The 13675-nt window shown below is 34.2% G+C and overlaps 1 protein-coding gene across 1 annotated transcript in view; it reads right to left on the bottom strand.

The window, feature by feature from the left end:
* The window catches only part of GRM8 (glutamate metabotropic receptor 8), a 960215-nt gene that overhangs the window by 217526 nt on the left and 729014 nt on the right, over positions 1 to 13675 (bottom strand). Inside the window, exon 7 of the mRNA XM_044677717.1 lies at positions 3431 to 3567. Coding sequence (XP_044533652.1) covers positions 3431 to 3567 — 137 coding nt within the window. The remainder of the gene's footprint in view (positions 1 to 3430; positions 3568 to 13675) is intronic.

Below are 13675 nucleotides of genomic sequence, written 5' to 3'. Positions count from 1 at the left end.
AGAAACCGGCAAATGATTATAAATGAGGAATGAAAATTGAAAAGTTTTTCATTTTTTGCTTAATATTTAGACTAGTAAATTCATGGTAAGGAATATTTCTAGTACAAAAACTTCCATCACTTAAATAAATTCACAAAAGGTCTATAATTTAGTCTTAGAAAATCATGATGAGCTTAAATTACTTGACCATAATCACGTATCTGAACTTTGCATTCCAGACTCTAAGGAAAGTGTTTCATCTGATTTATTTCTCCACCCAAGCAATGCATTTTATAGATTATATAAGCAGTTGGGAAAATATACAATATACCTTAAAAGTAAGGCTATGAAATGATTGTTTTTAAATCAGTATTCCTTGGGATAAAATCCAGAGAGTCTAGCTGCCAAGACAAACCTAGGAACTATATGAACACAACTATAAAAGGCTTTTCACACGAATGAAGTCATATCTAAAGAAATGGAAAAAATATTAATTGCTTATTGGTAGACTGAGTCAATATAATAAAATGGCAATTCTACCCTAGTTAATCTACTTATTCAGTGCTATGTGAATCAAAGTTCCAAAAAATATTTTATAGAAGTGGAAAAAAACCCAACACAATTTATCTGGAAGAACAGTCCAAGAATATTAATGGAATCAATGGAGAAAAAACATGAAGGAAGGTGGCCAAGCTAACCAGTTCTCAAAGCATATTATAAACTGGCAATCGACACAAAAAATGTGGCACTGATGAAGAAATAAAGTAGTGAATCAGTGGGAGTTTAGGCATACACAATACATAGTAATTAAAAACCATAGTAATTTAGTATTTGATGAACCCAAAGATCCAAGCTTTGGGGACAAGAACTCATTATTTGGCAAAAACTAGTGGGAAAATTGGAAAACAGTATGGCAGAAACTAAGTAGAGTCCAAAATCTCAATTTCTATACTAAGATATGGTCAACATGGATATATGATTTAGAGATAAAAGGTGATGCAATAAGCAAATTAAGGGAGCATTGCCTCTCAGATCATTAGAAAACTGAAGTATTTAGGACAAAATGAGGGATAGGGAGCATTTTGAGATATAAAATGAATAATTCTGATTATATTAAATTAAAATTTTTTGCAAAAACAAAACCAACGCAATTAAGATTTGAAGAAAAGCAAAAAAAGCTGAAGGAAAAATGTTATAGCAAATATCTCTGATAAAAATTTAATTTCTCAAATATATAGAAAATGTATTCAAATTTGTGAGATTATAAGGCATTGTTTAAATGATAAATGACCAAAGGATATGAACAGTTTTCAAATGAAGAAATCAAAGCTGTCTATAATAATATGAAAAAAGTCCCTCTTGATTAGAAAAATGCAAATTTAAAATTACTAACAGGTTGGCAAATTCAACAGATAAGGAAAACAATACAAAGTGGAGAAAATATGGAATAATGGTGACACTAGTGCATTACTGGGATAGTGGTAAGCTGGTCCTTCAATTCTGGAAAATAATTTGGCACTCTGTCCAAAGGTCTATAAAACTAAGCATAACTTTTGAATCAGAAATACCACTTCTAGGACTATATACCAAAGAGGTAAAAAATTAAAGGAAAAATGACCTATTTGGACAAAATATATTTTAGCGGCTCTTTTTGTGGTAGCAAAAAGTTGAAATTTAGGGAATATCTGTCAATCGGAGAATGACTGAACAAGTTATGGTATAAAAATGGGATAGAATACTATTATAAGAAATGATAAGAAGTAGGATTTCAGAAAAACTGAAAAGACTAACATGAATTGATGCAGAGTAAAGTGAACAGAATCAGAACATTGTACACAATAAAAGAAATATTGTACAATGAACAGCAATGAATTATTTAGTTTATTCTTAGTAATATAACAATCTAAGACAATCCCAAATGTCTCATGATGAAAATGTGGTCCATTTTTTAAATTGAAAATAACTTTAATTTTTCTTTCCTAAATATAATGTAGCGAAGGTTTGAATCACTTCAATAAAATAAGACTTATAGAATGTTTCAAGAAATAAAACAGGAGTCAGCTGGGTAGCTCAGTGGATTGAGAGCCAAGCTTAGAGACGGGAGGTCCTAGGTTCAAATCTGGCCTCAGACACTTCCCAGGTGTGTGACCTTGGGCAAGTCACTTGACCCCCATTGCCTACCCTTACTTATCACTCTTCTGCCTTGGAGCCAATACACAGTATTGACTCCAAGACGGAAGGTAAGGGTTAAAAAAAAAAACACCTTGATTTTGATTTTTAAAAATCATTGAATATAAATGATAAAACTCTAGTTTTAAAACAATCAATTATTCTAAAAATCATATCCTTCTATAATAAAGAAATTGCAATGTTAATATTTGGATAAAGTGGCAACCAAATTAGAAAACATTACTTAATTTGAAGTTTGAAATATATAAAGAAAATTCTCAATTTTAATAGAAAATTAGGAATAAATTATAGAAGAAAAATAAAACATTAATGAAAATAATAAATGTGAATGATTTCTATTTTATGATATAAAAGATGAAGTAAATAATGAAATAAAAAATAGAATATATTATGTTATTTGCAAGAAAAAGTCAGTGCCATCCCAACAATCAAACAAAAAAAAAAAAACTGATGGAGTCTGAATGTAGACCAAAACATACTATCTTTCACTTTCTTCATTTTTGTTTGAGTTTTCTTCCACAAAATTACTAGCAGAAATATATTTTACATGATTGCATATGTATAACCTAAATCAGATTGCTTACTATCTCAGGGAGCAGGGTAGAGAAGGAGGGAGGGAGAGAATTTAGAAATCAAAATGAACGTTCAAAAATGAACGTTGGGGCAACTAAGCAGTTCAGTGGATAGAGCACTTGGCCAGGAGATCAGAGGTCCTGGATTCAAAACTATCCTCAGATACTTCCTAGCTATGTGACCCTAGGCAAGTCACTTAATTCTAATTGCTTAGCTCTTACTGTTCTTCTGCCTGGAATAGATACTTGGTATTGATCCTAAGACAGAAGGCTAAAGTTTAAAAAATGAATGTTAAAGTTTCGACATGAGAAAAATAAGATAAGATCACATGGGGGAATTTATTTGAGAGTAGAATATTCATTTATATCATGAGCTTTCAGGAATAATACCTAAGGTATTTTTTTACTTCTCTTTAATTTATTCCTGCTGAATAAACTAAAGCAGAAGAAAGAAGAAGGAGAAAGTAGTAAATGTAGATCATGTATTTTCATGGATGAAAACATTGTTGTAGATCAAAGTGACAATATAAGGAGAGTTTAAGTTGTACTCAATAACTTACAATAGCTCTAATTTGTATGTTTATTAGAATTTCCCTACATTTTAAAATGCATTTTACCCTACATAAATAAAATTAAAATTTTTATGAATTAAAAAAAAAACAAAATGATATTGTCATACAGATACTTACATTTAGGTGAAGCTGGTTAGTCCAGTGACCAATTATTTTATATTCTGTACTTTTGTTGTTTATCTGATACTGGAAAATGTCATAACGCCCAGGAGCATCTCCATTTTCATTGAAAGTGACTGGTGTCCCAGCACTACCTGTAAACAATTGGAAAGTAATTTTAATAAAGAGTTTTGTTCAACAGAAAGTATGCTGATGCAAGATAGAAAGTTTGTGATTATATTTCATCAAAGATAAAATGATTGTAAATCTCTAGGTTCTTTTTGACTATGCAGTATCATTTGCATTACAATCTGTCTGACTTTGTAATCAGGACAGAGTTTTGCTTTATAATAAAGTAAATGGTGAATATCATAGCTAGATAATTTCTCCAAAAACTAAACAAACAAAATTTGAAAGGAGAAATAGTACTGGAAACCTCGAAGGTCACAAAATGTTCCTCTACAAAAGGTACAGATGTCTTAATTTAGAATAGCACTTGCATTATAAATACACCAAATAATATTTTGAATTATGACATTATTAGTTTATTATCCAACAAGTCTTAATGTCACATGCCATTGAGGGCTCAAAGAGATCTTGGGGATGATCTAATCCAACTCTTTCAATGGTCAGAGCTTTCATTTGATTCTCACCTTGACACCACTTCTAAAAATATCATATTGTCCTTTTTTCAGTTTATCTTCTAGGTTCCTGAGCTATAATTGCAAGGTTGACCTCTAGCATGACTGCCCAGTTGTTTATAAAGGAAAATTACTATTTTGAATTTCTGGCCAAACTAGTCAAAAGCTTATGGATTCAGAACATCAAAATCACCAGCAGAATGAGTTTAAGATTAGAAGGTAAATCTTTGTATCTTTCACCTTCTCCTTCATGAGGGGGTGCAGGACTTTATATTATCCTCCAGTATATCCTCACAGAGTTGTTATGGAAGCACTTTGTAACCAAAAATCTGTGATTTGTTACTTTTCTAAACATTTTCTGATGAAGAACTCCAATATAGTAAATTTTAAAAAAATGTGAAGGAAATGATAGAGCCCTAAATTTGGAGATATGAAGGCCTGGGTTTGAATCACATCTCAGACCAAGAGATCACCTTGCAGAAGTCACATTGCTTTTTCTCATTTTCTTCATCTATAAAATGGAAATTATATTGATATCTACTTCAAAGGGTTGCTACGGAGCCCAAATGGGATGAAACATGCAAATGATTTTGGAAAAATGTAAGGCATTAAAAGGAGTTTTGTACCCCATAAGTATAAAAAGCAAAACAAATAAAATTATTCTTACATGTTTTTAAGAAATTATTTAGAACTCAGTCAAAATATACATTATTGGCATAATAGGATGATATAGGTATCTCTCATTACATGATATGTAGGTAGTGAAGAACTAACCTATTGATTCACTCTGGGAGCCAAGAGACCTCTGACCTTCTTAAGAGTCACTTCCAATACTTCCCCATAAGCACTTTGGAACATGTTGCAAATTTTCAAGCAATTAATCTGGTTTATTTTTCTTATTGTTATGATTATAATAATGACTCTGTCAAATATTTGAATGTAAAGCAGGAAGTTGTAATCTAGGATAGTTATAATTAAAATTAATTATACATACATCTGATTTCATAAAAGAGATTAATTTTCAGAAATATTTTTGTTCAATTTTAGAGCACATTACTTAAAATGTAACATTTTCATGGAATCCAAATGCTCTCAGTGTATGATTTCAGAAATTGGGGAATAGATCAGAAAGTTACGTTCTTAAAAGTTGAAACTAAGAGTCATAAGACTTACTCATAGTAGAAACCATTTTTTTCCCCACAGACTGATTAGTATGGGTGAAGATATGTATTTAAAAATTAAATATATTGAGGTCAGCTAGGTGACTTAGTGGCTAAATAGCTAGGTCTGGAAACAGAAAGTCTAGGGTTCAAATATGGCCCTTAGACACATCCTAGTTGTGTGACCCTGGGTAAGTCACTTAATCCCCATTGTCTAACGCTTACCACTCCTTTGCCTTAGAAACAAAATATAGCATTACTTTTAAGACAGAAGGTACAGCCTTAAAGTACATTAAATATATTAAACATGAGAAATGAATCTTGAGACCCACAAAATACAACTCTTCCATCCTACTCTGAGTAAGTGGACAGACAGATAGCTTGAGCTTATGCCTCTGGTTTGTTTTTTGTTTTATTTTTAATTAAGACCTATGGTTTAATGCATGCGCAATATTCTTCAAACTCCCTTCATCAAAGCAGTTGCTCTATAATTTATATAGTTTTAGGATTTTTCTGGAAGCACAAGGCACATAGAACTTGAAATCAGATCATCCTGATTCAAAGTTCAATCCTTTATTTTACCACACTGGTTTTTTGTTTTGTTTTTATAATCTCTAAATTTCCAAGGAAAAAGTAATTCATAATTTATGTATCTGTTAAAAATAACAAAGTCTTTTAGTTGCATTGGTAGATAGAAGGGAGGCAGGAAACATACTTTTATGCTGTTACTGATTTAATAAGGTAACAGGTAGGTTATTTGAAATCCTCCCTGATTTTCTCCATCAGAAGCCTGAGGTGACAATAGTGCTTTTTCATTTTAAGAATGTGCTTTATACAAAATAACCATTTCATATGGAAATAAATCTATAGATCTCCAAGGTTCAAAAAGCTTTTTAAAAGTTCTTTAAAAATTATTCAACACAGTATTGAACTATTGAAATAAATGTGGCTCTCAGAGACTTTATGATCCTCATATCAAAGATACTTTATAAATGTAAAGTTTCATCATTATTGAATAGATCCGTTTGAAACCTAGAAATACAACCCATAATTGCCATAATTGTACAGTTCTTAAATAAGCAGAATGAATCTTTACAATAACAACAACATCTATTTGTCAAGGAGATACAGCTCAGCAAAGAAGAAGTATTAGGAGATTTAAATAAAACTCCTTCCAGGAAAGAAGATAAAGTGGCTATTAAAATATTTAACATTTGGTTAAAAGAAAGAGGAATGAATGTTCAATGATTAGATGTCATTTAAGTAATGCATTTTAAAATGGTATACTAACAACCCAAAATATGATATAATGCTTTACATCCACTTAGGTAAGATTCCACACAAGATGATGACTTAAATATCTACCCCCCCTAAAATGCCTCAATATTTAAAAATCAGTCTGTGATTTAATCACCACTCTGCTCCTTCTTAAATAAGTATTATCTCAGAAGCTATAAAAATTGGCATATAGCATAACTCATAATGGCTTGTGATGGCTGTTTTTGAGTTAATAAGAACAATTTTTTATAGTCACTGTTTATATTATAACAATTCTTAAGTCTGGCAACAAATTTATATATAATTTATAGCAAACAGAATTCCAATGACAAACCTCTTACAATGTCTCGAAGAGGGACTAAATCAGTGATAGTGAACCTTTTAGATATGGAGTACTTGGCCCCAACCCCACACCAAGTGCCAGGTACACCCTGCTATGCCCTTACCTCACACAGGGGAGGGAGGAAGCACTCCCATTGGGCTACTGGGGAAAAGAAGGTGAAGTGGCGAATGTCCTTCATGAGTACTGGGAGGGAGAGGGAAGTGGTCCAAGCTCTCTGCTCCCCTCCAGCTCTGCCACCTGTGAGCCACTCTTCTTATCTCCCGTGTACTTCCATTGGCTGCTAGGCAGAGGGTTGGGGAGGTACAGTGAAGTGGGGGCAAGAAGCTTCACCCAAGTCCCTCTGCCTTCTAGTAATGAACTCGGGGTGGTGTGAGAGGGGAGGGAGACTGTGTACCCACAGAGAACACTCTGCGTGCCATCTTTGGCACCTGTGCCATAGGTTTGCTATCACTATACTAGATGATGGTGTCAGAAGGGACACAAATTGGCTTGCATCACAGGAAGTTGTTCTTTGTGTGTGAATCCAGCAGCTCAAGCTTGACCTGGCTCTCTATAAAGACTTCTCAGACAGTTTTGAGTGCAATGGAATTTGTTCTAGACTGGACAGAGCTCATGGCTACTTAAGTTTTGATGAATGGTCTGTTTTTAATACATTAATATTAAAAAATACAACTTCCAAATAATTTCAATCATCACAGGGGAAAGTACACATATTATTAGGTTGGTAACAAAATCCAGGGAATTAAAGGCAGAGCTAAGGAAGAGAATGAAAATTGACCAGTTTTGGCTTCCCTGTTAAAATAGAGTCCCTGGGAAGAATTCATCAGTAAGAGAAGTGAGCTAGCCTGATACAGGGATGTTCCAGGTTGAGAAGGTCATAGGGAAGAAATGATGTTCCAAGGTAAGGAGGCCCCAGGCAATAGAAGTTCCAGGGTGAACTGGCAGCCAAAGCATGGTGCTAAAATCCAGAAAGCCACTCAACACAAATTATGACCTTGAGCTTGGAATGCAGATGGCATGGTGTTGGCTCAAGTCCTTGAGAGTGGAGAATCAAGAACAGATTTTAGCAAGGAGCCTGATATGTGAAGCAATGAGATCAGAAGCAGAAAATAATATTTCAGAACACAACGGGCTTATGAGAAATTGTTTTCCTTTTGCCCTCTCTCTCTTCCTCTCATCCTCTCTCCCTATCTCTTCCCTCCATGTCTCTCTATTTTTTCATAGGATACCTCCCTCTCCCTGGCAGCGGAGTGGCAAGCAGATGCTCTGTTCTACACTTTCCCTTCAGGCCTTTCCTGGCAGCCAAGCAACAGTCTTCTCTTTCCTGCATATACACATGGCCTTGTGTCAAGACAAGTTCAACTGAGTCACTGAGGACAGATACAAAGCCATACTATTTACAGGAATGTAAGGGCTTCATACCTTTAGCCTTGCTGCTTCATTTTAAAATAAAATTATATTGATATCTTTTGACTTTGCATCAATTACATTTCCCAATATAGCCTTCTACCCTATCTCTGCCAGAAGATAATTTTTTATAACAAAAAAAAAATTAAAAGTGATGGAGAGAGGGGTGGCAAAGAGAAGAGTGGGGAATAACTCATCAATGCTAACCACTCTATAAAGAAGCAGGGGGGAGATACATCTCATATCTCTTTTTTGAGAACAAAATTTTGTAGCACTCAGTTTCTATTGTTATGTGACTGTGCTTTCATTAGTTACTGTATATGTGGTTTTCCTTCTTCTGTTTCTTAGGCTTAATATTAATAATTGCAATAATATATAATCTGGAATTATATTTCAAAAGTTTTAAAACCATGTATACCTTTTGACCCAGGAATATCACTATTAGATCTATTTCCTAAAGTGATTGAGGAAAACGGGAAAGAAATTCTATGTGTGAAATTTGTTATTGATTACTGATTACTGATTTATCCTTAAGCGTTTTGTTAATCATAATATTAACTATTATAATTGAGTTTTATCATTGTAACCAAGCTTTAAGGTTTTGAGGCCTAGAATATTATTGGGTAGACCTAATGCCAACCCTCAATAGATAAATTAAATAAAATGCCAGTTGAGGGAGATGAGATAGAAAAAGGATGATTTTATCTAGTCTTAATATGCTTTTGTAGTGCTAGATTCTGCTGGAATAGGGAGTGATAGGATAAGAGACCTTCCAGAGAATGTTCTGGGGGGAAGACTAATTCTAAGAAGTCTAAGTCCCCCCCTCCTTAAGGCCATGAATTCTGGAAAGTCCCTGGTCTAGGAGGGCATTGTAGGTTGGTTCTTACAAGAGGATGATGGTTTAAGTTTTCTGTTCACCCTGACCTGTGAAGACTCATATGGAGGCAGTCAGGTAGTATAATTAAGAACCAATCACAGTCTTAGTTTGGGGGTCATCTCTGTACATTATGTAGTCACTAAACTATTTAAAAGAACTATTTTAACTGCTTCAGACGTCTTCCATTGCTCTCTACTGTCAGCAACAAATAAGTAAGTTGAAACCTTTCATGCCTCAGTCTCTCATTACGAATTTATTGTGACACATATTCTAAAATTTTAAAGCAGCTCTTTTTGTAGTGGCAAATAACTGGAAACTGAAGGAATGCCCATCATTTAGGGAATGGCTGAACAGATTGTCTTATATGTTTAAAATGGAATACTATTGTGCCATTAGAAATGACAAAACAAGAGGAAGGATGAAAAAAAGGAATGAAATATAGACTTTTGGACATAGCTAATGTGAAAATTTATTTCTCTTGGATAAGCATATTTATTAAATATTCATAACAAATCACATATGTTATTGTTATGTTACAAATTATGTTACTTTCTATATTTAAAAAAGTGGTAACTAAAAAAAGAGTTACACTCATTTTAGAAAAGTCACATCAACTTTACAAGGTAGGTGCTATTACATCTGTATTTTAAATGTGAGGAAATTGAGGCTGAGAATGGTGAAATGAATTTCCCAGGATCCCAAAGCTAGACAGGAATCAAACTCATGTCATTCTGACTTGATGTGATGGACTGCAGTCACTCCATTAGTTGGCAGTGATTTCAAGGTGAAAAGCATAATAAAAACAACTGAGTAAGCAAGATTTTGACCCCCACATACCTTGCTGCATGGCTATAGCTGACGTCCACAGAGCACACATTGTACTATCTTATTTTATTTCCGCAAATTGCTATATTGGAAAGTATCCTACTCATGAACCTAAATTCTAATTCCATCTCTGACAACTATTATCCATGTGACTTTGAGCACCGCTTAAGCCTACTGAATCTATTTACTCAAAAGGGCACAGAGAAGGAAGGTAGATAATATTTTTATTACCTAACTCAGAAGGGAGTGTTTTGTCAACTTAAAACACTTTATCAATTCTGATTAGCATAACTAGCAATATGTAATTCGTAACTAATAGAGTGAATTAGTTTGGATTAAATGAATGGGCTAGGACTAGATAAGAACTTGCTGGGCAACCCCATATTTTGCCATTTTCTTCTCATTTTATAGCTAAGGAAACTGAGGCAAACAGGGTTAAATGACTTGACCAGGGTCATATAGCTAGTAAGTGCCTGAGGCTAGATTTGAACCAAGGTCTTCCTGATTTTAGCCTTGTATTCTATTCACTGTACCACCTGGATGCCAGATAAAAAGTAGTTCATTGTTAGAGAAGTTATGAGGAATCCTTTACATTCCCCATACTCCATTATATATTTAACCCTCTCCTTTCCCAATCATTGATCACTAAAGATTGTGATATCAAATGAATAAGATAGTGAAAAAAACTGTAATCAAGTATTATAATAAAAAGCACTAACACTGATTAGGACAATAAGCTGAAACAGTATTTAAAATATAGTCATTATTACTTGAATACACATAAGATCCTTGATTTGGTTAGAGGGAATGGGAGAGGCAGGAGAGGACTCCAGCTCAATGTCATCAACTCAGACTACTGCTAGAGGACCAGCAAGTGAATTACCCAAGGTCACACAGACTATTAAATTCCTTGAGGTCAGGGGCTTTTTGTCTTTTGTCTGCACATCCCTAGCACCTAGCACTTGTTTAGTCATTCAGTCGTATCTGACTGCATGATCTCATACACTCCAGCACACCGGGCTCTTCTATCCTCCACTATCTCTCAGTCTGTCCGAGTTTGTGTTTGACATTTCTATGGCACTTTCTAGCATCTAGCACAATGGCTGGCATTTATTAGGCTCCTGTAAGTTGCCTGTTCTTATGACCATTGATAAATATTCAAGGCCAGTCGTCTAACCAATACCCTGTCTTTAGCCATATTAGCCTTTACTTACCTCTCCAAAATTCCTTTTCCTCCTTGGAGCACCCCAACTATAAGCTCCTGAATAGTATTCATCAACTAATATTTATAGTGCTCTTTAAGGTTGACAAAGCACTTTCCTCCCAATAACCTCATTAGACAGGTTACACAAATATGACTAGCAACCTCATTTTGCATGGGAAGAAGGTTGAAGCCTAGAGAAAGGTAGTTTTTGGCCCAGGGACCTAATTCTAGTGTTAGATTTAAGACCCAGACACAGGTTTCTTAATGCCAAGTCCACCCAGATGTCTGCAAGCATACCAAGCTGCTTCTATGTGGTAAGGGACTGGAATATTCTTATGAACACTTTGGGATGTTACACACTGATTATCTTTTTTTAAAAAAAATGAGTGCAAGGAAATGGAAAACAGAAATCTTAAGACTTTGGAATTGAAACTCACCTTTACTTTTCACAGTCTGAATTTATGAATTCTCATAAGAAAAATTAGCAGTTTTCATTAAGTTAGCTTGCATCCGTGAATGGAAGTACGGTAATGGTTGTACAATTTTGTGAACTAATTGAGTAGGAAAACCAGCTCTGTAATTGTTTCCTTGGGGAAAAAATTGTCCCCACTGCAAAGCTATGGATTATAGCAGCCAAGGTATATATAAGAATACCTTTCTTCACTCTTAAATCTCTTTTTTTCACATTTTTTTCCTACAGCAGCACCTGAAGCACCTGCTCAGATACTACCCTTGCTTCTGCTTATAGAGGCCTTTTTTCCCTTTTTTCTAAAATGCCCTTTCTCATGACTTCAAGACCTTTTGAATTCTCACCTCTCCTTAAAAAAATCTTAGATGGCACCTCCTTCAGGAAGCTTTCCCTGATCCCTCTAGAAAATGATGACTTCTCATAGCACTTTACTTATGTCTCTCATGAGTTTATATATTATTTGTATTTTAAAGGTTCTTGCATCATACTTCTTGTAGTTATAAAATAAACTCCATTGAAATACTTAAAGTTCCTATTTTATCTAATATTTACATTTTTTCAGGGTATCAGAGTTGAAATCTTACTAGTTGTGTTACTTTGGTATCTCATTTATCACTCTGTGCTTCAGTTTCTTCATCTGCAAAATGGGAGGAATGGTCTATATGGTCTTCATGGTTTCTTCCAGCTCTAAATCTATGATCCTATAAATGTTCCTACAATCCAAAGCCCAGTATTCCTTATATAATAAATTATGACACTTTAATGGATCTTTAGTCTCATCCAATTAGGGATTTCCCCCGTAGAGTACAGAGCACAAACCCTTTGGGTCTTCTTGTTCTCTGAGAATTTTCTCCATTTTTCCCTTCTATATCTCATACAAAAGAGATAGTGTGGAACACTGGAAATAGTACTGGGTCTGGAGTCAGAGGACCTTAGTTTGATTATCATCTCTGATGAGTGCAGCCTTTACAAACTTATACAAATCACTTAGATTTTATGAATCAGTTTCTCCATTCAAAAATCTTTCATCTTATGATTTTTCAAATGGGCTGAAGAGCATTCTCTCACATAGATTTAGGGCAAAAAGGGACCTTAGAAGAATCAATCCAATCAATACCTCATTTTACAGATTAGGAAATTAAAGTCCAAAGTGATTAAGTAACTTCCCAGAGTTTCAACAGTTAAAAATCAGGATTCAAATCCAGGTCTTTAAGATCCCAAATCTGGTGATCTTTTTCTATGCTGCCTCTAAATCTTTTGCCATTTCATGGATAAAAATGCAGGATATGAACCATCCATTTGATACTCTTCTTTTGGTTGTTTAACCTGTCCAAAGTCTTTTCTATTCATTTTTTAAAAGCTAACTTTTGAGGTAGTTACTGACATAGACAAAATTTTTGGCAATATACCATTGCCTATTTTTACCCACTATGAACTTTTCCATTGCCCCCTGGGTCACCCTTTGATATGTGGTGTTCTAAAATTCACTATCACAGAAGGAAATTAATATTTATGGAATTTATAAAATAAAACAAAAATATGACTAAAGTTAAATTATTAAATAGAAAAATGAAGTTGCTTCTTTATTTTTTATTTGAAAAAAAGATTTCTTTAAATAAGTATTTATACTAGGAGGTCCAGGCTATCACTGATATCAGTTGATGCCCAAATTATTTTTTGTAGAATTTTAATAATTTAGTATAATTTAACCTATTGTGCAAGTGTGCTTAAAATACAAATAATTATGAATACTTATTAAAATTCCAGTTAAAGTAGAAATATTTATTCTGCTACTGCTAATAGATGCCAGTTCAATGCAATAGTTGACATAACTTATTCCCTCAAGGTACCCTTAAAGCAGTAATAGTAAACCTTTTGGAGACAGAGTGCCATACACCACACACACTGAGTGCCAGGCACATTCCCCCTTACCCCACAAAAAGAAAGGGAGGAAACACTCCCATTGACCTGCTGGGTGGAGGGGCAGGTAAAGTGAAGAATGTCCTCAACAAATGTAGAGATGAGCAGGGGAGGAATCTGAGTACTTCACTTTCTTCTA

This window comes from Gracilinanus agilis, chromosome 5, assembly GCF_016433145.1.
Source record: "Gracilinanus agilis isolate LMUSP501 chromosome 5, AgileGrace, whole genome shotgun sequence".
Lineage (NCBI taxonomy): Eukaryota > Metazoa > Chordata > Mammalia > Didelphimorphia > Didelphidae > Gracilinanus > Gracilinanus agilis.
Note: the sequence above shows the minus strand (reverse complement) of the source record. Positions and strands in the feature narration are given on the sequence as shown.